Genomic DNA, 24,474 nt, shown 5'->3' with positions numbered 1-24,474 from the left:
TATGGAATCTGACCAAATGTCTATTAATAAGTGTTGAATTCAAATTTTTTAAAACTTTTTGGCTCATTATTCTCCTGTCAGCTGAGCCATATATCTATCTGTAGTTTTTATCATATGACTACAAATGTTGGTCATATATTGTTGGTTAGGCTCCAATCCGTAGTACAATTATGAATAAATTTCAATGGTGGCCAAAGAAAAATTTACAAAAAAAAATCTTTGCAAAGGAATATGACGATTTTAATGCAATAAATTGATCAAACTTTAACTAGAGACAATCTCAATGATTGCTTGATAATTGGTTGCTTAACGTCCAGAATCTTAATAAATAAATCCATTGGCAAAAATCAAAATCTTTCTATATGTTCTTCATGTAAAAAATAATTCCTTGCATGAAAAGTTGTTTCTTTAAGTCCAGTATAATTGACCCCCCCTCCCCTCCTTCATTTTGGTTGAATTTAAATTCTCTTCAAAACTGAAAGTAGATTGGTGATCAAATATTGTAAATGTTGATGTTATAAGATACATGTATTTGCTAAGTAAAAGGTCACGGCAGCAAGTTTACAAAAAAGGGCACAGGGTGTCAGAAAAAATAGGAGCTCTGCATCCAGTAAAAATTTTCAACTTGGAACACTGTATGTGTAATTATAGATTGAATCAACTTAAAAAAGAAAAGAGAAGATAACTTATTTTTTTTTAAACAAGTGTCTTGATCTTTTCAGCAAAGGGTATATAAGGTTAAGCACTTGACCGAATTTCAGATATCCTGAATTCAACTTCAAAACTGCTATTCTTTTAGTAAATAGGGCATACTATAGCTCTACAAAGTATCATATATTTTTTTAGGGCAATCCCATAACCTTTGTAAATACATGAAATATGAACCTTTATCATGTTTACATGCTTTTTTCTACTTATCTTTTTTACAGGTTGGGGAAGATCCTCATAAATTGGTATTAATACCAAAACATGGTATCAATTTACAGATAAAATATTTAAATCTGAATTAAAGGATATTTGCTGTCATGGCGCAAACATTCATGCAGCAGGCAACGTTTTGCCCAAAGACACCATGACTGAAATATTGGCAGAAATATCATCTGGATAAAATTTAATGCATGGCCATAAAACAATTCAATTTTTGGGGCCATGATTGGGCATGACCTTTAGATCAGTTATCATCAGAAAAAATGTTCTCAAAGGGAAATACGAACATTAAATTTTTGCAGTTGTATAAAAATATTGACCCTTACATGAATGCATGTGCCATGACACCAATTATACAGTAGTGTCCGGTAATTCTGCCCATCTGGTAAACCCGCCCACTCCCATTTACTTACGTAATTGTCACTTCTGTGAATATTTCGTCTGCAATTATATTCATAGGAACTGTACTTATCATCACTGCATGTCAAATTTTAAAATAAAAATCCTTTATTACGAAAATATTTAGTGATATATATATAATACAGTTCCTAAAGCTAACGATAATCATATTATTGCTTACAAAACTCATTTCTGACTTGAAATTTTTTTTTTATTATCTGGAATCCCTTTAAAAGTGGTCTATTAATAAATAGATCACCTTTTCCTTTCATAAATTTGTGATAAACTGTCCCTCCATACATATTTACTACCCATGGGCCGATTTACCGGACAAACACATTTTCGATAAAAACACAGATGACCCACTTGTTTTGTTGATTTTAAAATTTATTTCAGATTATTTTGGGGAAATGAGATAAAATACTCAAAGTTGATTTGTCAGTGAATTGATTTATATTAAATTTGATACAATTTGTATATAATTAAGCCGAAATACATACGATCAAAGCCTTGTGTAGGCAGATTTACCGGACTGCATCGTAGTGAAAAATTAAATTTTACTTGTACATATATCACTGAAATTGAAACCTGGTTTAGTGTATAGCACCCACTAAAGAGGATCTTTCCCTAACACCAGTCTGTGCCAAACTGTTTCAGAGTTTGTCTGACGGAAAAAGAAATTTGACCTTTTCTGCTATATTTTCAGCTAAAAATTCTAAAAATTTCTGTCTGACCAAATGATTTTTTGTCTGATAATTTGTCGGTCAGACCGGGTTTGTGATATACTGCCTAACCTGTTTTATAATGGTCTCTGGAACACTTAACTCCCTCTCTAGAGAACCCTGAGGGAAAACAATGCTTAGCACAAATCTTAATAACATTAAGTTTTATATTTCATTTCAAAAAAATCCTTCACTTTCAGGTAAAAATGTTATACATTTGTATGTAACAACACCTGTAATATATTTCAACTTTTTGGCATATAATTGTCCTCCTGTTTTACAAATTACATACTTTTGTGACTGTGTGAGATCATTTTACGAATTTGGAAGATGTTACCTTCCTAATTTAGTATAGGTGTATAAAATACGAAAGCTGTTTATTCATTCGTTTCATGTTTTGTAATGCAAAAGCGATGATTCATGTGAAATTTTAGGGATTGACCCTACAGTATCTTTAAAATTAGCATTAACAAAAGGTGTGCTATAAGTTATAATATGGATTTTTGTCTACAATGCACTGCTTGTAATTCTTTTTCAGCTTAATAATGGACAACACCCTAAATCTGATTAACTTTTTCTACCTGGCAAAACATTCGCCATATTGAAACGATGTTTACACTGAAAACGAGGCGAATTTCGGTTCTTTTCTCTTACTTAAATTCCTCCATACATTAAGAGCACCTTACCAAATGCAAAGAGGTGCTAGAAACAAAGATGCCGATTGTTATTATTGTAAGCAAGCAAGTAAGTAAGTAACTTGAGTGTAATGCAACAAAAGTTCCTTCATAATAAATGTTTTATAAAGTGGAAGAAATATTCTGAAATATTATTTCCACTGGAACAAATATTACAGTATTTCGGTTCCTAACGGAATAGAAGGGTATAGATCCTAACGGAATAGTAGGGTATAGAATATTTATTCCAAATGGAACAGACAGTATGGCATTGATTGTTTAAAACAAAGTTTCTAGGGGGAACTTCTGTTAGGCGGGACAAATATACGTTGACAAAGTAAGTAAGTAAGTTTTGTTTAAAGTCGGCATATATACAATAACTACTGATCGTGGGGGGGGGGACTTAGCCTTGAACAACCGACCAGAAATAAAGAAGACTCCACAAGAAGAAACAAACACCACCACCACTTCACACAAATAAACGAGTGGAAATTCCATACATGTGCTGTCTGGAAGCATATGATAATAATATTGTTTATTTTAACAATACACAGACAATAACATTGAGCAACACGATCCCTAAAAACACAAATTGTTTGTTTAGCAAATAGGGGTTTTTCAATCATTAGTTTTACTGTACGTTCTTGTAATATTAATATTAATATTGTATTTGAAATGAAACTCATCAAATACTGAAACTACTGAGTATTGACTGTTATTTCACACACTACATGTGTACTTGTGGTCTAAGCATTAATCGATATATTATACACGTAACAAGTTTTCATTGAAGACAAAACGGGGAGAGGATAACAAGGGTTGACACGGTTAATCAAAAACACAATTCGAAAAACATCGTTAAATTGTTATAGTATCGGCATATAAAAAAATAAGGTTTATAAGAGTTCCTCTTAAAATGAAAATACCGTCAGATATTGCAATATTGCATACATCAGATGCTATCAAAATTTATGATATGACAAAACATCGTATGGTTACTGACAGAGCCTGGAGAAAGAAAAAAAAGTTATTTCGTTACTGCATTTTAACAATTTCTTCAGCATAATGTCATATGTTTCCATGGCAACAGTCGGAAATTACTCTTCCCTTTTTACGGTCGACCTATCTATTGTAAAAAAATTGCCATTGTCCTGAATATGCATAAAATGTTTGCCACTGGACGTTATAGGCAAGCAACAGGTTTCAACCATAGTTTTAAAACACATTTTTCCACCACTAAAACTGAAGACTTTTTCTGCAATATGATTAATAAAGACTTTGGTGGATACTTGTCTCATTGGCAATCATACCACATCTCCTTATTTTCATATTAAGTTTTGATATATATATATATATATATATATATATATATATAAAATTATTATATTTAACAATTTTACAAGTTTAAAAAAATAGAGCTTATATGTAATGTGTGGTGGAGTTGAAAATCATAGTGAGATATAAAAAAAATAATAATTTATTCCGTGTTTGCTAAGGGACAAATAAAAGTACTGAATTAACTACGCAGCTATAAATATTCATAAAAATATGAAGGAATGTTTTGCACTAACAAGAATCTATAGTACTCAAAAATGCAAATGTTCGATGCATATTTCATTTTTTTGTACATACTTATAACCAAATTTGATGTAAAGAATCAATACTTCCATTGCTCATATATTGTTGTATAAACTATTTTTTTCACATTTTGCCATGCTGGGGCCATTTATAGCTCACTGTATACGATATGCCTGGTTTGTTTTTTTTTTTTTGCTCATACGGTTATCTATTTTTGGTCACTGGTTAATAGCTGTCTCATTGTCAGACTGTTGCCCAAAATATCACCCTTTGCTAAATGAAAATTATTTAGCTTAAAAAATTACCTGTTGAAGAATCACAATTCTGAATCAAAGTGCGTGTGAGCCCTGAAGGATGATTGCCAGGCGCGTAGCTACGTTTACGTCAAAACGCCCGGGCGTACACATGAATTTTGGAGACAAAATATTTTAATCTAAATAAATTAAAAAGAACTAGTGAAAAGCACATGAAACTTGTTATTATTTCTTCAATGGTTTGTAATTGGAGATAAAAGTGACAAAATTTACCTTTTACTCAAATTGTGTCATATTATATGTTTACATGTACTAGTATTATTTTCATTTTCTGTCGAAGTCGGAATCTTCTGTAAATTCTTCTCAGTTTCCTATTTTTTAAATCAGTCCATTATCTGCTGAGATACGACAAGTAATTTGTTTTTTTTTATATTACCCCTGACCATCTATGAAAATTATTTATTTCATGTGTCTATTTGAGAAATTTGTGCATAAAATCGGGAGAACATAAGATGGAGTCAAAATAATTATAACACCGACAACATTGAGATGTAGACTTGCTATCTTACTATCTCTAAAGTTTTGGATTTTCTATTCTATCCCACATTTCCTTTTAAACCTTATTATACAGTAACTGGTTTGGATGTTTTTCCATGACTTTGAACTACTAGTAACTTTCAGTAACTGCGAGTACTCCTACTTTTTATGTCGGTGCATTGTGTCTTTTGTTTTTAATTTTTTATGTGGTGTTTGTGCCTCGAACTGATCTTTTGATTTTAGCCAATTGCAACTGATGTTTACAGTTTGTTCTTATGTTCTGCAATTACACAACTGTTCCAGGTTAAGGGAGAAACAAGTTAAACCCCATCACATTCTTAATGTGCATGTTCCGGGTCAGGAGCCTGGATATCAGTGGTTGTCGTTGGTTCATGTCTGTCATATTTGTTTTTCGTTTGTTTTGTTATAAATTAAGCCGTTAGTTGTCTCGTATAAAGTGTTTCGCATTTTCATGTTGGTGCCTTTTATAGCCGACCATACGGTTTATGGTTTTTTTCTCATTGTTGACGGCCATACGGTGGCCTATAACTGCTTACTACTTCTTCATTTTAACTCTGGTGGATACTGGGCTGTCTCATTAGCAATCATACCACATCTGCTCTGTCATTTTTATAACAATGAATAAATTAAACATAAAAAGTCAACAAATTAAACTCTAAAGTATGTTGCTATTGATGAGTTTTTGATGACAGAAATGGTATCTCTTTCTCGATTATGCGTGAGCTTTCTGGGGTTTTGTCCCCTTCAAATCCACTTACAGGAGGTCGGCTACCCATTACCCGCTGGGGACCCTCAGAACCCTCGCCGAGGTTCGGCGTACACTCGAAAATGGCCTAGCTACGCCACTGATTGCGTCCATTTTGCAATTGGGACTGAAAATTAGACGTTGCAGTGTATAAATAGCATTGTTGTTCAGTGGTTGTCATTTGTTGATGTGGTTCATAAGTGTTTCTCGTTTCTCGTTTTTTATATATATATTAGACCGTTAACGTTGGTTTTCCTGTTTGAATTGTTTTACACTAGTCTTTGTGGTGCCCTTTATAGCTTGCTGTTCGATGTGAGCCAAGGCTCCGTGTTGAAGGCCGTACTTTGACCTATAATTGTTAACTTTTTACACATTGTGACTCCGATGGAGTGTTGTCTCATTGGCACTCATACCACATCTTCTTATTTCTATTGGAAGGCAACGCTATGAATTGATTCAACTACAATTATGGATAAAAGGAAGGCAACTCCAATTCTAAATATTAATTTAACATTTTTATTGACATACTTTATACATAGCTAGATTCATGCACAATTTATATAATTTTCTTGACAAGCATAGTTATACAGTAACACCATGCGGTGGCATACACACCATTTTGTAACTTGAATATCTGAGTATATATTTCATTTATAATTTTCTTGAAATGTTCAATATGACAGGATGTGTAGAATTTTTCAATGCACTATGTTTTGTTTATATCACATATGTAGTGATATAGTCAGGAATATTGCTAACTATGAAGACACCCACATAAGTGTTTTGATTGATGAATGCACATTTACCTCAAAAATGTACGACATATTAAAAAGAAATACCACAAGCAGATGGGGCAAAAATCTCTTTTCTTATTATTTGGTTTCAATTATTTGATGTATATATTTGTAGATCTTATCCTGCTGATCATTTTTCCCTTTTAAAGTTTCTTTTTATCTAATATAGTTTTAAAGATAATAGACAAAAAACGCAGAAAATATCTTCCTTATAGTAACTAAAACAGATAATTTTGTTTTATTAAGAAATAATCAGATGAGTTCGATGAGCAGTTTACCAGCTTTTTCTGAATCCATTTATTTGGTATAATTTGTAGCCTACACTCTCTCTTTATATTTTGTTTTATAATCAGTGTTCCATGTCTTCATTTCAAATGGAAGGTTGCGTTCGTTTATTGCTATCATATCGTCGTCGTCGTCGTCCGAAGACATTTGGTTTCCGGACAATAACTTTAGTATTAGTGAATGAATCTCTATGAAATTGAACCACACGTTTCAATAGCACAAAAGAAAGGTTGGGATTGATTTTGGGGGTTATGGTCCTAACTGTTTAGGAATTAGGGGTCAAAAAGGGCCAAAAAAGGCATTTTTCTAGTTTCCGGACAATAACTTGTGTAGAAGTGTATGGATCTCTATGAAATTGTACCACAAGGTTCCATACCACAAAAGAAAGGTTGGGATTGATCTTGGGGGTTATGGTCCCAACTGTTTAGGAATTAGGGGTCAAAAAGGGCCAAAAAAGACATTTTTCTAGTTTCCGGACAATAACTTGTGTAGAAGTGTATGGATCTCTATGAAATTGTACCACAAGGTTCCATACCACAAAAGGAAGGTTGGGATTGACTTGGGGGGGGGGGGGGGGGGGGTTATGGCCCAATTTGACTTTGATGGTTATGGCTCAAACCGTTCAGGAATAAGGGGCAAACACGGGGGGTGGGGGGGGGGGGATAAGATTTTTCTGGTTTCCGGACAAATACTTAAGTATTAGTCAATGGATCTCTTTGAAATTGTACCACAATGGATCTCTATGAAATTGTACCACAATGGATCTCTATGAAATTGTACCACAATGGATCTCTATGAAATTGTACCACAAGGTTCCATACCACACACAGCAGGTTGGGGTCGATTTTGTGGGCTTTGGCTATAATCGTTAAGAAACTAGAGGCCAAATAGGGGCCAAAACAAGAATTTTCTAATACTGGCTAAGCTGGTTCTAACATAAATTATTTCTGATCTATATAAAGAAACAACAAATACTGATATGACAGGAGATACACACCAAACAGGGTGTGTGAATTTTATATTTAGTTTGTAAACAGATTTACTAAGTATAGCGCAACAGCAAAGTTTTGCACAACAGCAAGAAATCTTCAATTGAAAATAGATACAAATCTTTTAACCAATTTCAATGAGGAATAATTTAAAGTCTTGAATTGTTTGAGGTTTTTACCATGTATTACTATATTGGATATTTGGACATTTTTAAAAAGGTCTACATTGAGGTCCAAAGGGTCCAAAATTATACTTTGTTTGATTTCATTAAAAACTGAATTCTTGTGGTTCTATGATATGCTGCATCTAACTGTGCATTCAGATTTTAGTTTTGGGCCCTGTTTTCAAATAAGTTCATATTAAGGCCCAAAATTAAACTTTGCTTAAATTCATGTTTTTTTTATATGCTGAATCTAACCATGGAATTAGATTTTGGATATTGGACCATTAAGTAGATTAAATGTCCCATTTCAAATTTTTATGTTATCTGACCACATTTATTCTGTGTCAGAAATCTATAATGTGTCAAATATTTAATCACTATCCAAATTCAGAGCTGTATCAAGCTTGAATATTGTGTCCATACTTGCCCAAACTGTTCAGAGTTCGACCTTTGCGGTCGTATCCAGCTGCTCCAGGCGGAGCGCATTTTTGTGCACTGTATCTGAAAATATGTTTAAATTCCTTCCGAGTGCTTACTTTCCTCGTCAGCAACAGATTTTCTTTTTTTTTAAACAATTTTAACATATCTATATTCCACAACCTTGGACCCATTATTACATCCACAAATTTAATGAAAATTTGAAGTTAGCTTTCAATAGATATTTTGAGACAATACAGATATGTACAAATTATTAAGCACTTAGCAACAAATTGCACTGCCTAGCAGCCGCTGAAAGATCATTTTGGCACGGAAATAGAATAGAGACTACTAAAATAACATTGATTTTTTTGTTAAATTAAGATTTATTTTCATTTCTTTAATAAATGCAACAGGAGATTAAGGAGAAATTATGGTCATCAGATGCGTTCTTTGAACCATTTGTTAAAATTTTACTGCATTTGGCGTGATAATGTCCTATGGAGTGAAGAAAACCTCTAATGATTTTGAATGTGCTATGTTTAAAGTCACAACACAGCAATTACTAGACTGAAATTGGGGCAAGCATTTGGTTATTGTGTTAAATCGTTTGAAACATAAGTCCAATGTTCACTGAACTCAGCTTGAGATCTTTGGAAAGAACAGTTTAGTTTTGGGCATGAAATTCCTAATTAACATTTTGGAAACACATACTTATGTCTTGCCCATGACAATTTGGCACTGGTTAGATAAAATTGTGTCAATGATATTGGAAGCCGTTTAGTTAAATATGTACAGTTTAAAATCAAAGCATAATCTAATAGTTGATTAATTTCAGCTTACATCAGATAGGGACTACACTTAAGTTGTGGAGCCGTCATATATTCTTTCAGCCATAGTCAGGGGTAGGTGTTATGCAGCTTCCAATGTGAAGTTGACAAAACGAATACTGCAATTATCACATTTTTCATATAATCTAATCAACATTTCATCATCAGTATAAATTTCAAGAAAAAGATGTACATGATGATATGAGCCAGACTTCACATTATGATTGCAATTCAATTAAATTGTTTTTTATGATAACTCAAAAAGACTCAACTTTAAATCAACGAACAAAATTTAGTCTTTTTGAATTACAGGAGAGCTAGAGTATGACATGAGGCCATTTTTTTTATCCTATAAATTCAAAAAGCAAACATTATTATAAATCAGTCAAATAACCACCTTTAAATGTTCATAGGACATTAGACTATCTAACTTTCAATTATCAGTATTTATATTTTTACATTTTGTCTTACATATAGTTACTTCAAACTCCTTGCATTTTGTGCAAAACTGTAAACACTACCAAAATATCTTGTCATTGATATTTAGATGTTAGGAAACGACCATTTGATATTCGAGGGAGAGTGCAGGAGGATTTTTTGCGGATTGACTAATAATTTTCAAATGTTGCTACTAGTCAATTACAAATATTAAAAAAAATATTGTGTGATGCCCAATCAGATTAATATAACTTATCAACGTATTTTAACACGACGTGTGTCGCATGCATGTGGAGCAGGATCTGCTTACCCTTCCGGAGCACCTGATATCACCCCTGGTTATTTTTTTTTTGGGGGGGGGGGGGTTCGTGTTGCTCTGTCATTAGTTTTCAATGTTGTGTTTTGTACACTGTTTGTCTTTCAATCGTTTTTCGTTTTTTTGCCATGACATTGTCAGTTCGTTTTCGACTTATGAGTTTGATTATCTCTTTTGTATCTTTAGTCTCTCTTTTGCTATTTATGCTTATTTTTTCCGTGGCTTCGACGCAGCAGAGACATATTGTATTATATGTCTCTGGACGCAGGTAAATTTATTTTCACTTTTGTACACAACTGTTTCCTGCCTTTTGTGTGACAGACTATTCATAAGGAGATGCGGTATGATTTCCAATGAGGCAAATGTCAATTAACTTTTAGTTAGTTGAATATTCAAAAAGGTTTGGTAGCCTTACCTCTTTAAATGTTTGTGCTTGATCTTGGGACCATTTCATTATATAAATTTATTTGCAGTTAAATCTCTGCATCAGCTTGTCTTGCAAAATTTGAAGGTTACTTCGATAAATAGGAATAACATTGAATGAAACGATTTTTTTCTAAACAAATATATTTTAATTATAGTTCGAGGTTATTTTAGCTAATTCATCAGGTATAAGGGAGATCACAGAAGAAGGTAGATATGGGACATAATTGGTCCAAACATTATTTGTATCTAAACTGTCCTGGTTTGAAAAAAATAAATGTTGATTCTATATATATACTAGTACAAAACATTGCAGTTTAAGTTTTAGATATAATCTTTTCATGGATATTACAGTTGTAAAATGAGAGTAGATTCAGTAAAATGACAGAATTTGGCCCACTCTTGACTGACTCCAATATGGCCGATATGTACAGAAATAATATATGGCACAATCGCCGTCAAAAAGATATTCACACAGGAAGTGATTTTTTTATGTTCAGTGACAAAACAAATTCGGCACAACGTTTTTCATCTATATTTATAAACAGAGACGATCTAATGAGCATAAGTCGCTCACCTGGGATCTATGTGCATTTTCAACATTGAAGACAATAATATAATTCATGACCTCTCTTTCGTTGATTTTGTATTGCTGATAATTTTTTTCTATTTTTAGTTTCTGTCTGTCTATATAAAAATAAGGAGATGAGGTATGATTGCCAATGAGACAACTATCCACCAAAGTACAAACAAATTGGATTTAAGCAATTATAGGCAACCGTACGGCCTTCAACATTGAGAAAAACCCATATTATATAGTCGGCTATAAAAGATCTCACAAAACATGTTTAACCCCGCGGCATTTTTGCGCCTGTCCCAAGTCAGGAGCCTCTGGCCTTTGTTAGTCTTGTATGCTTTTTAATTTTAGTTCATTTATATGTTTCGGAGTTTAGTGTGACGTCCCTTTTCACTGAACTAGTACACATTTATTTAGGGGCCAGCTGAAGCCCGCCTCCGGGTGCGGGATTTTCTCGCTGTGTTGAAGACCCATTGGTGGCCTTCGGCTGTTTTGTGCTCTTTGGTCGGGTTGTTGTCTTTTCGACACATTCCCCATTTCCATTCTCAATTTTACTCACATCGATGACGAACGAAGGGTATAGGTCTATCAGGTCAGAAGGGTTGATGTTACTATTGCTAACGAGATGATCCATGTTGAAGAACTTTTTACGAAAATCGGCGGCTTCATTGTACACCCTAGATACTGGACACTTGGTGAAGAGGGTGTTAAAGTCTACGGCTGGATAACGTTGAGCATTCAGGGCGACATGGATATTTTGTAATCGACAGTGATCAACCAAGGCTGCTTTATGATCTTGATAAGTTACTTTTCTCGGTTTGGAAGGCAACGATGATGTATCTAGGCTCCTCCCGTCAACTCTTGGCAGCGAGTCGCCAAGTGAATTGTCTACTTTGGGAAACATATATGGAATCGCACTGCCTGAAACACAGTTGAGTTTACTTTTGCTTTGGATTGTTTTGTATGGTTTTATCTTGTTTTCATCGGAGGGGATCACATGAGAAACAAACCAGGATAGTTTATGTAATACTATCTTTGCTGGATCCACCCCTGTTGCTCTTAATACTGCATTTGCATCAGAGTCTCGCACGAGTGTGAGTTCGTGTTTGATCCATACACAATCTTGTCATAATCCCTTGCGAAACCAAAGATGTGTTTTAAAGGGATGGCGAATGAAAACATTCCTTTAATTGCAGGTTTTGCGATGATGTAACCATGTATAGCTGCAAAACCAGTGTTATCAGCCTCGACTTCAGTCGTAGTATATTTTTACCACAATTGGTTGAGACCTCGCGATTTGCTAAAGTCGTCGGGATATGTCAACAACCCCAAGATAGTAGTAGCTATACCTGGATCATTGAGGTATTCAATCTGCTGATACCATTGTTGACAAGGGAGACCAGATCTGCATCGGCATACGCTGTGTCGTCGTTTTATGCAGAAGTCGTCCTTCCACCAAAAGATAACTCTCAGCCGGATGAACAAACAGATCTTGGGTTTCGATGTTGATTCTTATTTCAGCACCTGAAGTGTTTAAGGATGCTCCAGTTTGGGGTTCGTATTCATGGACTTGATATTCCTGAATACTTTCATCAAAAGACAAACCATCTGTGATACTAAGTATATCATTCATTTATTGATAGCGTTTGACGAAGTCGTGAATGGTTGCCATTATTTTTTCGATGACGTCAACTTGCATAGAAAGGATTGAATGATCAGGCTGGTTAAAATGTTGGTAAACAATGTCGCTTTGCATTGTTGTTGATGTCTGATCTATGGCCGCACATACGTTTATTTAGCCTTCTTTTCGTTTCACCGACATATACCAATCCGTGAAGGTTACACTCTAATCAGTAGACGGCATTTGTTGATTTACAATTCAGATCATCGTAGCTTTTGGTAAAATAAGACTTTTTTAGTTAAACTGCTAGTGAATTGAGCATTTGTTATTAAAATTTTACAGGTTTTGCAGTTTTTTGTTTTACATTTCGAAATGAGACAGTGTTGTTCAGAGTCATTAAAATCCAAAATGTCTTGTAGAAGAACTGAAGTCTGCGTACGTAGATTATTGCTGTTGTTATAGTATAATGATCTGAATGATCTGTGGGTGATCTCAGGTGCTCCGGAAGGGTAAGCAGATCCTGCTCCACATGTGGCAACCGTCTTGTTGCTCATGTTAATACAAACCCGGTATAAATAAGTCTAATTCGGTAGGTCAAATTCGGGGAAAAGGGGACGGGATTGTAGTTACGACATTTTGAACATATGCTATCATCTGTGAAACGGATATTCCATAACTGACAACCAACTCGTGATGGAAGAAATCAATACACTTATACTGGTTACTCAAGTTATTGTCTGTAAACCAATTATTTTTGGATGAAGACGCTAACAATGTCAAAACATTATCTGACCACTAAAAAATTTGTGGTCCTATAAAATTTAGGAGTTTGACTCATCTGCATTAAATGTAAGTACAAGTAGGGACTTCCCTTTAAGCATCGACTCTTGGTGCTTTAATACTTCAGATTAGTCATAATATCCTTTTTTCAATGTTATTTGCAGTATATATACCTCATAGTTAATTATGTGGGTTTTGTTTTGTTTTTTCTTTATAAATTGAAATTTCTCTGCACAAACTACTTAAGCCTCTAGTTTATTTAAGTCAAAATACACTTACCTGGTGCACTTGGGTCAATGTCAACATAATATTAATTGCATTATAATATATTTCTATTATTTTTTTGTATGTGTTTTTTGTTGTTTTTTTTTATTATTACACATTTTACATATCTATTGTCTAGATTGCATTGCATACGTTATTGTTTATAATCATATTGTTTATATGCTATATGCCTTCCTTCGGCCCTAATTTGGTGAAATAAAATATTCTATTCTATTCTATTCTATTCTATAATAAAATGCTCTGCTGGGCGCAGCTTGATACAACCTCAGAGGTCGAACCCTGAACAGTTGGGGCAAGTATGGACACAACATTCAAGTTTGATACAGCTCTTAATTTGGATTGTGATTAAATATTTGACACAGAATAGGTTTTTGACACAGAATGAATGTGGTCTAAGAACTTAAAATTTTTTAATTTACCTATTATGGTCCAACATCCAAAATCTTAATACATGGTTAGATTCAGCATATCAAAGAATCAAAAGAATTCAATTTTTGATGAAATCAAACAAAGTTTAATTTTGGACCCTTTTGACCTCAATGTGGACCAATTTGATAACGGGGCCCAAAAATCAAAATACATGGTTAGAGATTCAGCATATCAAAGAACCCCATATATTCACTTTTTGTTGAAATCAAACAAAGTTTAATTTTGGACCCCAACTTGGACCAACTTGAAAACTGGGCCCATAATCAAAAATCTAAACACATGTTTAGATTCAGCATATCAAAGAACCCCAAGAATTCAATTTTTGTTAAAATCAAACTAAGTTTAATTTTGGACCCTTTGGACCTTAATGTAGACCAATTTAAAAAACGGGACCTAACATTAAAAATCTAAATACACTGTTAGATTTGGCATATCAAAGAACCCCAATAATTCAATTTTTGATGAAATAAAACAAAGTTTAATTTTGGATCCTTTTGACCTCAATATGAACCAATTTGATAGCGGGGCCCACAAATAAAAAATCTAAATACATGGTTAGATTCAGCATATCAAAGAACCCCATATATTCAATTTTTGTTGTAATCAAACAAAGTTTAATTTTGGACCCCAATTTGGACCAACTTGAAAACTGGGCCTGAAATCAAAAATCTAAATACATGTTTAGATTCAGCATATCAAAGAATCCCATATTTTCAATTTTTGTTAAAATCAAACTAAGTTTAATTTTGGACTCTTTGGACCTTAATGTAGACCAATTTGAAAACTGGACCCAAAATTAAAAGTCTAAATACACGGTCAGATTTGGTATAACAAATAAATAAATGTGGTCAAAGATTTTACAAATCTAATGCGCCATACTGTGCAATTAAAGATTACTTCTTGAATTTTTTCAATATTTGAAATTTGAAAAAAAAATAATATTTGAAGAATGATTCTTTTTAATTTCTGAAATCTGAAATGAGAAAAAATTGACCCCCCACAATTTCTTTTTACCCCCCCCCCTTTTTTCCCCCAAAAAAAATCTTTCCCTCAAGATATGGTCATAATCTTAATACAAATTTCCAATGGAATTTGCAAATATAATTACCCATTTAAATTTACCATAGTGCTAACTTAATCTATTTTATAATAGAATTTAAAATATGGTGTCAAATCTTTCATATGGATTTTTTTGTAAAAAAAAAAAAGATGCAACATTTGAAGATATTTTTACTGGTCTTCCTTTATAAATATGCATTTCTTTAAACATAATTTAAAAGCAGTGTAAGGGAAGTAATCAAAATGTTGTATCTGGATTACCTCCCTTACACTGTTTTAAATTGTCTTACTTGTTCATTAACCATTACTTTATACATAATTTAAAAGCAGTGTAAGGGAGGTAATTCAAATGATGTATTTGATTTATCTCCCTTACACTGCTTTAAATTATGTTTTGTACTAAAGTATTTGTCCATATAAAAATGCTTGTTTTTTGCCCCTTTTTTGGCCCCTAATTCCTAAAATTTTGAGGCAATTACCCCCAATATCAATCCCCGTGAGCATTCCCTTTGTGATATGGAACCTTGTGGTACAATGTCAGAGAGATCCATACACTAACACACAAGTTATGTCTGGAAGTTACAAAAATGCTTATTTTTGGCCCCTAATTCCTTAACTGTTGGTACCATAACCCCCAAAATCAATCCCAACCTTCCTTTTGTGGTATTGAACCTTACGGTAAAATTTCATAGAGATCCATTCACTTAAACTAAAGTTAGAGTGCGAAAACCAATGTGTCTTCGGATGACGACGACGACGCCAACGTCATACCAATATAGGATCGCAAATTTTGTTTGCAGTCGTATAAAAAGGGAAGAACTTCCTTTCAAACCCTTCTTACACAATAGACATCTAGATAAATACATGATTGAAGGTGGTTCAAAAGGAAGTCTTGCCAGGAAAAGACCTAATCATCATTATCATTAAAGATAAGCTTCGATCAATAAACCAAGTAGTGTTCTCCTGTGTACCTGTCTTGAGGTACCAGCTGTGTAAGTCAAAAGATAAGCTTGTATCAATAAACCAAGTAGTGTTCTCCTGTGTACCTGTCTGGAGGTACCAGTGTAAGTCATAAGCTGTATGTTTCACTTGTGAAGCTTAGCATCTGAATATCTTGTGTCTGCAAAGTCCCAATCTGAAAAAAAATTGTTTTACCTAACACACAGATCATATTTATGTTTATGAGTTTTATCATTAGCATGTCAATGTTGAGTTCTCATGTGTTGTTCTAAGTTACCAGATTCACTAAACCCTCTACCACATACATCACATTTATAGGGTTTAACTCCAGTATGTGTTCTTTTGTGTCTCTCTAAGGGAGCAGGTCCTACAAATCTCATACTACATACATCACATTTATAGGGTTTATAACCAGGATGTGTTCTAAAGTGACTCTGTAAGATTCTTTTAGTACTAAATTCTTCACCACATAAATCACATTTATATGGTTTATAATCAGTATGTAATTTCAAGTGTATCTGCAGATAACTAGGAAGCTTAAACCTTTTACCACATACATCACATTTATGAGATTTTTCATCAGAATGTAATATCAAATGACTCTCTAGGTGTTTAGGATGAGCAAACCTTCGACCACATACATTACATTTATGAGGTTTATCACCAATGTGAGTTCTTATGTGCACATCTAAATCTCTTTTTCTATTAAATCTGCTACCACATACATAACATTTATATGGTTTATCAGCCTTATGCAGTATTATCATGTGTTTCTGTAAAGTACTAAGCTGACTATACTCTTTACCACAGACTTCGCATTTATGAGGTTTATAACCAGTATGTGTTCTAGAGTGTGTCTGTAAGTCACTACTTGTAATGAATTCTTTACCACATACATCACGTTTATAAGGTCTATGTGTTCTCAAATGTTTCCTTAAGTCATTAGGAACATAAAACCTTTTATCACATACATCACATTTATGAGGTTTATTACCAGTGTGAGTTCTTGTGTGCACATTTAAATGACCTTTGTTAATGAATCCTTTACCACATATAAGGCATTTAAACTGCTTTTCATCAGTATGTATTCTCATGTGTTTCTGTAAAGTACCAAGTTGACTAAACTCTTTACAACATATATCACATTTATGAGGTTTATCCCCCGTGTGTGTTCCTTTGTGTTTCTTTAAGTATTCATTCCGTCTAAACCCTCTACCACATACATCACATTTATAAGGTTTATTTCCAGAATGTATTCTTAAGTGTCTCTGGAAGTTACCGTTAGATTGTCCAACAAATTCTTTACCACAGACTTCACATAGAAGTTTTTCACCAGTATGTGTTCTCATATGTCTCTGTAAGGTACCAGTATGCATGACTATATCATTTGCCATAGATATCACAGTGATGAGATTTATCACCAGTCTCTATAGTTCCTCATGTGTCTCTTTTAGTTACAAGGTCCAATTAATCCTTTGATCCAATATTAGGTTTATGTCCAGTGTGTGTGCAAGTTTCTAAAAAGTTTCAAAGTCACTACTTCAAATAAATGTGTACCACTTAAATAGCATTAAAGTTCTCAATACGGTACACAGATGACTTACTTCTTCACCATATACATCACCTTAATGAGATTTATCACCAGTATGTGTGTGGTTTTGACTTCTCATGTATCTTGTTAAGCTAACATTCTCACTAAAAAACTAACCCATACATCATAGTTCGGGGATGTATCTGAAGTTTATGTTTTAATTTGTCACAGTAAGTCACTTAATATTTCCAATTTATTCCTTACTACATATACCATATATATATATGTCTAACCTTTATAAGGTTTATCCTATTGTGTCATATGGTGTACTGAGTCCCTGTAAGGTACAAACAAAGCAAAGTTATACCACATCTTCCTATATCTATTTAGAATAAGGGAGAAATACACAAGTTAGAACAAGGATTTATGCATATATACAAGTCACAAATATAAGTGCCTTTAAATAGAAACACATAACATACATGTACAAATCTATTTGAGAGTGGATTATTAAGTCACAAATATGTATATATATATATATATCATATAAATCCTTGATTATTTTAGAATATTAAAAGAACAGAGTTCCAATGTCCCCTGTGTTGCACATATTTTATCTATCAAAAGGCAATAACTAAAAAAAGTACTTTTTATTTTTTTTTTAAACAATTTATAAATAACTTAGAGAAATGAAGGCTTCAGAGCAAATGCAATGTGATTTCCGTTATAATTAATTTTTCCGAGGGGCATAACACATATTAATATTTGATCGTCACTGATTTTCGAACTCGTCCAAGACATTGCTGATATAAAGCTATGATATAAGTTTCATATAAATCTGGCAAGAATTGTACACATGAGAGCGCTAACGATGTAATTTTCTATATAATCAATATTTCCAAGGGGCATAACTCTTTTAAAAATAATTGATCGGCACTGATTTTCGAAACTCATCAAGAACATTGATGATTTTAACCTATAATGTAAATTTCATAAAAATCTGGCAAGAATTGAACACATAAGAGCGCTCATAAAGCAATTTACCATATAATCAATTTTTCCAAGGGGTATAACTCTTTTAAAAATAATTGATCGGCACTGATTTGTAATAAGATAGGAAAAATTGTAGATCAGTGTAAGCGAAGTGGCACAGAATCTGTTTTATTATTTTTAAAGAGATATAGAATATAAATTGTGTAATACCAAGGTTTAAATAAAAAGCACTATTGCATACAAAGTCACAATTCATTTTGCCAACTATTAAAATTCTCCATGGGGGATTTTAAGCCAAGAGGACCTAATGCATACCTGTACGTCATCAGTGTACTAAATTAGAACATCTATGATTTTGAATGAATATGTATGTGTTTAAATATATTTTTTACTATTCTGAATGCCTTTTTTTAATGTATTTAGTTAACAAAATTGAGTTTTATAAGGGTCAGGTCGACACCTCTCGTGTGGGATATCCCCATAAAGCGGGAGAGTTGGCAGGTCTGACAATTGCATTTACTGCATTTCTTTCAAAAATACTGAGCAATTTTTCAGAGAATAAAAGGAGCTAAATTTAAAGTCAATGTCAGATACTGTGGATCCCATAATTGCATAAAAAATTATTAATTGCAATTCATATTTCAATCAAATACAATGTATGTCAGCAGTTTCATGTTATATGCTCATCTTTAATTAGAGGCAATGTTGGCAAAAAAACGTATTGACCATGCCAGCAGTAAATACCAGGAAATACTGGTCAATTGAAATTATGATAAACAGCAGAAATTACCAAATAAAGATTTTCTAATAAAGTTTATCAATTAACCTTAAGCTTGTAGGACATGTACATGGGATCAATAGACAGACTTGAAGCTAAGAAATTTATATCCCAAAGTTTACTTGCTGAAAAGGTTGTTTTTGGGGCATTTTGTAAGTTGAAACATAGGTTTACCTTTTTCCTCCTCTAATGGTTGCTTATTGATTTTAACAAGCAATCTGTGAGTATTGCATGGCAATACATAGTCCCCTACCGGTTAAAAATTCATTGTAATTGAGCAAACCTACCACTAAATTCTTCAAACAATTTACTAAAGAAAAGGAAAAAAATCCAAAATGTCATTTATCTTAATACAATGTCTTTTACAAATCTTTAAAAAATGAGTTAATTCCCTTTGAACAGAAATCTAGTAATTAATAAGTATTTCATCAATAATTTAATTCTAGGGAAAGGGCTTTAACTGAACAAGGAGAAAAGCTAAAATCGTGAAAATCGAATTTGACCTGTAACTTGTCATGATAAAACAATACACCAAATATCAAATCAATATCTTCAAGCATGAAGAAAAAAGTCTGGAAAACTGATTTACCAGACTGACGGATGGACAGACAGACGGACGGACAGAGTGCAAACCTAATGTCCCCTTCGACTTCGTCGGTAGGGGACTAAAAACAATTATATGACACTGAAGTTCAATAGTTGTAGGGTGGTATACAAGATTTTTCATTTCCATAAAAAAATGGAGATTTTTTTATTTTTGAGGCATATTCTTTTAACATTTCAATTTTAGAACATTTACTGATTTTATGCATCTGCTCTTATCATGCCATTAATGATTTGGACTGAAAGAGGATTTTGAAAGGCTGTTGAAGTGTATTTTAATTCATTTTGTAATTCCATATTTTCCACAGTGTTCTCCCCAGGCCCTTAAAGGACCGCGGGCCCGCGATGTATAATTTTCTACCGTGGTGGTATCGTTCTTGCCGCGATGTATAATTTTTCTCCGTGGTGCTAAAATTTTCGGTAAAAAAATCGTAAATCGGTAAAGTTTTAAACGACTTGTTAAACCTTTTCCGTGGGGTATAAAATTTCAGATGAAAACTGACCAGTTCAATCCAGTTCTTACAACTAGGTTGTTTACACCACGTGATCGATTTACCTTTTGAGGTTAACCTTGATGATTGAATTTAATCGATGTACATCATTCTTTTGTGTTTTAATTAATTAAGAGATCATAATTAATGATCAGACTTGTGAGGGACAAGCAGACATTTGTTAATTAACTCTATTACTCCAGCCTTTGGTTATAAATAATTTGCGTATTTTAAACGTGTTGGAGTTACTTCCCCTGATTTAGCTTATTACAAATAAGTGCTCCTAAAATATTATCTATCACTGAAAATAGAAATAAAGTACAAATTGAATGCAAAATTATATAAGAATGTTAGCTTAAGGATAAAAACTTTCATTCAACATACCAACAAAAATATATTGCAAATTATTTTTGATAATCATACTTTTATTAATGCACAGACATATTATAATAAATAGGTAGTATTTTCCAATTGTATACTGACTTAGCTTGATATGATATATGGGTATACAGATAGATGATATAAATTTACTTCTATTGTCTGTCTACCAAGTAACACAATAATGATTCTAATAATAATTGTATTGTTGTTTAAAAGAATCATGTCTAAAGCTATGGAAAATAGTTTTTAATTTACTAGAGGTTCTGCATTAAAATTTAATCTTGTTTAAATTTAATTGTTATCTAACAAAAATGGGGAATGTGTTGTGTAACTACAAGTATCAGGACAAATTGGCTTGATCAAAATATAAAAAGTGACTTAAGTTTAAAGACTAATAGTGCTTTCTTTTATTTATTCTTAAAAGAAATTCAAGTATACAAACTGTTTATTGATTTACTTCTTTTTTTACCAGGAATTTTTTTGACCCAAAGTCTACATAACACAGTAAACAAAACAAAGACAAAAAAGTAATGACACAAAAACTAACAAGAAAAAAAAAGGTGATGCAACGCGATACGACATACTGTACAAATCATTTTGACACGCGTTACCCTGGTGCTATCCAAAAATCCTGGGGAGAACACTGTTCCAGATATAAAAGTCATTAAAAATGTACTTCTTCAGCATAAAAAAATTAGGAATCTAATTCAATCTGCATTGCAAAGAAATACACTTCATGTATTCAAATAAACAAACTTATATTGTTGAAATTGTTGGAGAAAAAACTAAAAAAAAATTGTATATATGCTCAGGTTAGGAGTTTTGAAATTTTACTTATTGTTTCAGAACAATCACTGATAAGTGTAACCTAAATTATTGATTAAAAGCAGATGATTACTGCACTGATTTATCAAGTATTTATAGATCCCACTTAAATATCTTTATAAATATAGATTAAATTTTTTATTTTTTATTTTAAAACATTTTATTTTAAAACATGCTGTCTCACCTTCTTTACTTATCATTGATATTATGTTGATAGTTCTAAATATAAAGCTTTACTACAACTATCACATAAACTTAACATGATCCAAGAAAATGAGGTCAATATAAATAAAATATAAAGATACAGACTTAACCAAGAAAACTTAACATTGACTAATGAACCATGAAAATGAGGTCAAGGTCAGATGAACCATGCCAGGCAGACATGTACAGCTTGCAATCCTTCCATACAACAAATATAGTTGACCTATTGCTTAGAGTAATAGAAAAACAGACCAAAACACAAAAACTTAACACTGAGCTAAGAACCATGAAAATGAGGTAAAGGTCAGAAGACACCTGCCAGCTAGACATGTACACCTTACAATCATTCCATACACCAAATATAGTAGACCTATTGCATACAGTATAAGAAAAACAGACCAAAACACAAAAACTTAACTATAACCACTGAACCATGAAAATGAGGTCAAGGTCAGATGACACCTGCCAGTTGGACATGTAAACCTTACAGTCCTTCCATACACCGAATATGCTAGTCCTATTGCTTCTAGTATCTGAGATATGGACTTGACCACCAAAACTTAACCTTGTTCACTAATCCATGAAATGAGGTCGAGGTCAAGTGTAACTGTCTGACAGGCATGAGGACCTTGCAAGGTATGCACATACCAAATATAGTTATCCTATTACTCATTATAAGAGAGAAATTAACATTACAAAAAATCTTAACTTTTTTTTCAAGTAGTCACTGAACCATGAAAATGAGGTCATGGACAATGGACATGTGACAGACGGAAACTTCGTAACATAAGGCATCTATATACAAAGTATGAAGCATCCAGGTCTTCCACCTTCTAAAATACAAAGCTTTTAAGAAGTTAGCGAACGCCGCCGGAACACTATCCCTATATCGAGCTTTCTGCGACAAAAGTCGCAAACCCGACAATAATAGATATTGTTAAGTAGATCAAAAGTAATACGTGAATTATCAAATCTATCATTCCTATATATCAAGCATCATACACTTGTGTATTAATTATTGAGGTCAAGAATTGTGTATTGTGTTATGTAATAAAATTTCTGATTAATCATTATTATGTAAAGTTAATGTAATAAGTATTTCAGTCAATGTGATTGGCATTTAGGATAGTTGGACCTTACAATTAAAGCCCCGCCCCGCCTGGTCTCTGATTGTTTGCTGATCATGGCAGTTGTCAATCATACTGGTATTGTATCATTACTCTTACCTAATGAAAATGACCAAACTAGCTAGCAAATTGCAATTGTCAAAACTTAAAAGACATAACCTACATGACCTAACAGTACCCAAATTGCACCCATTTTGCATAAAAATTGATGGATATCATATAAGTTTTCTCAGAGACTAAACAATTTGTATCATTTATCATTATGGTTATGCACGTCTTTCAACTCAGCAAAATATTCTTTGAAAAATACACAAAACGATCTTATTTATATATCAATAGATGAAATCTCCAGTGAAATAAGCATGATAAGTTAAACTTACAGAAACGTTGCAATTGCATGCAATGTGTATAAAAATTTGACTCGTAAAAATGAGAAATAGAAATATATATCAGACATCCTTTTATGCAAAATGCATAACAAGCATGGACTATTGCCAAATTGTTCTTAAAATGTGGAGAAATAAAAACTTATAATAACATCCTTTACTTGATTTTAAAAGATGTTAACCATGGATGCAATTTAGGATCAAAGGTTAATGGATTCAAAATCAAATTTGTAGAACTATATAGTAAATAAGGATATATCTACAAAATACACACAGAATGGAAACTTCTGTCCATTTCTCAGTGTTCTCCCCAGGGCCTTTTAGCATCATGGTAATGTGATGCTATATTTCTTGAATGTGATTCTATCTGAATTGATTTTCTGATAGGTTGTGATATGAATGTGATGCTATATATATTTATTTAGAAACAAGATTTCAAATTTCCCTGTCTACCAGGATGCTATGAAATTCTTGGGAGAACCCTGTGTCTTATATTATAAACAAAGATGGAAAACTGTTAGGACAGGTGCAACTTGGTTACCGTCATGTTATATACAGATATAATTGAATGAACTTCTCTAAAAGGTATTATCCAAATTTTTCAGTTCATATGTGCATACATACAGTGTACATGGAGATTTTAAGCACAATGAGACCTATTGCATAAACTATATATGTCAATACTAGTGTACTTAAGTAGAACATCTATGGTTTATTATCTGATGTACAGTAGTTGTCGTCTGTTTATGTAGTTCATACATGTTTCACGTTTCTCGTTTTTATATAGATTAGACCGTTGGTTTTCCCGTTTGAATGGTTTTACACTAGTAATTTTTGGGGCCCTTTATAGCTTGCTGTTCGGTGTGAGCCAATGCTCCGTATTGAAGGCCGTACATTGACCTATATATATAATGGTTTACTTTTATAAATT

At 32.9% G+C, this 24,474-nt stretch overlaps 2 protein-coding genes across 8 annotated transcripts in view; both read right to left on the bottom strand.

The window, feature by feature from the left end:
- LOC127709431 (rap guanine nucleotide exchange factor 6-like) overlaps positions 1-2,660 on the bottom strand; it is a 92,687-nt gene extending 90,027 nt beyond the window's left edge. For all 7 annotated transcript variants that reach the window (XM_052214961.1, XM_052214957.1, XM_052214960.1 and 4 more), the window contains exon 1: positions 2,630-2,660. The gene's annotated coding sequence lies outside the window, so the exon portion shown is untranslated. The remainder of the gene's footprint in view (positions 1-2,629) is intronic.
- Positions 2,661-15,763: 13,103 nt separating this feature from the next.
- On the bottom strand, positions 15,764-17,989 carry LOC127708923 (zinc finger protein 235-like). Its single transcript, XM_052214106.1, has one exon. It carries the CDS (start codon positions 17,616-17,618, stop codon positions 16,467-16,469), a length of 1,152 nt encoding a protein of 383 aa, XP_052070066.1. The 5' UTR covers positions 17,619-17,989; the 3' UTR covers positions 15,764-16,466.
- Between the last annotated feature and the right edge of the window lie 6,485 nt (positions 17,990-24,474).

The sequence above is a fragment of the Mytilus californianus genome, unplaced genomic scaffold (assembly GCF_021869535.1).
Source record: "Mytilus californianus isolate M0D057914Y unplaced genomic scaffold, xbMytCali1.0.p SCAF_7, whole genome shotgun sequence".
In the NCBI taxonomy this organism is placed as follows: domain Eukaryota; kingdom Metazoa; phylum Mollusca; class Bivalvia; order Mytilida; family Mytilidae; genus Mytilus; species Mytilus californianus.
This window is presented reverse-complemented; position numbering and strand designations above follow the sequence as displayed.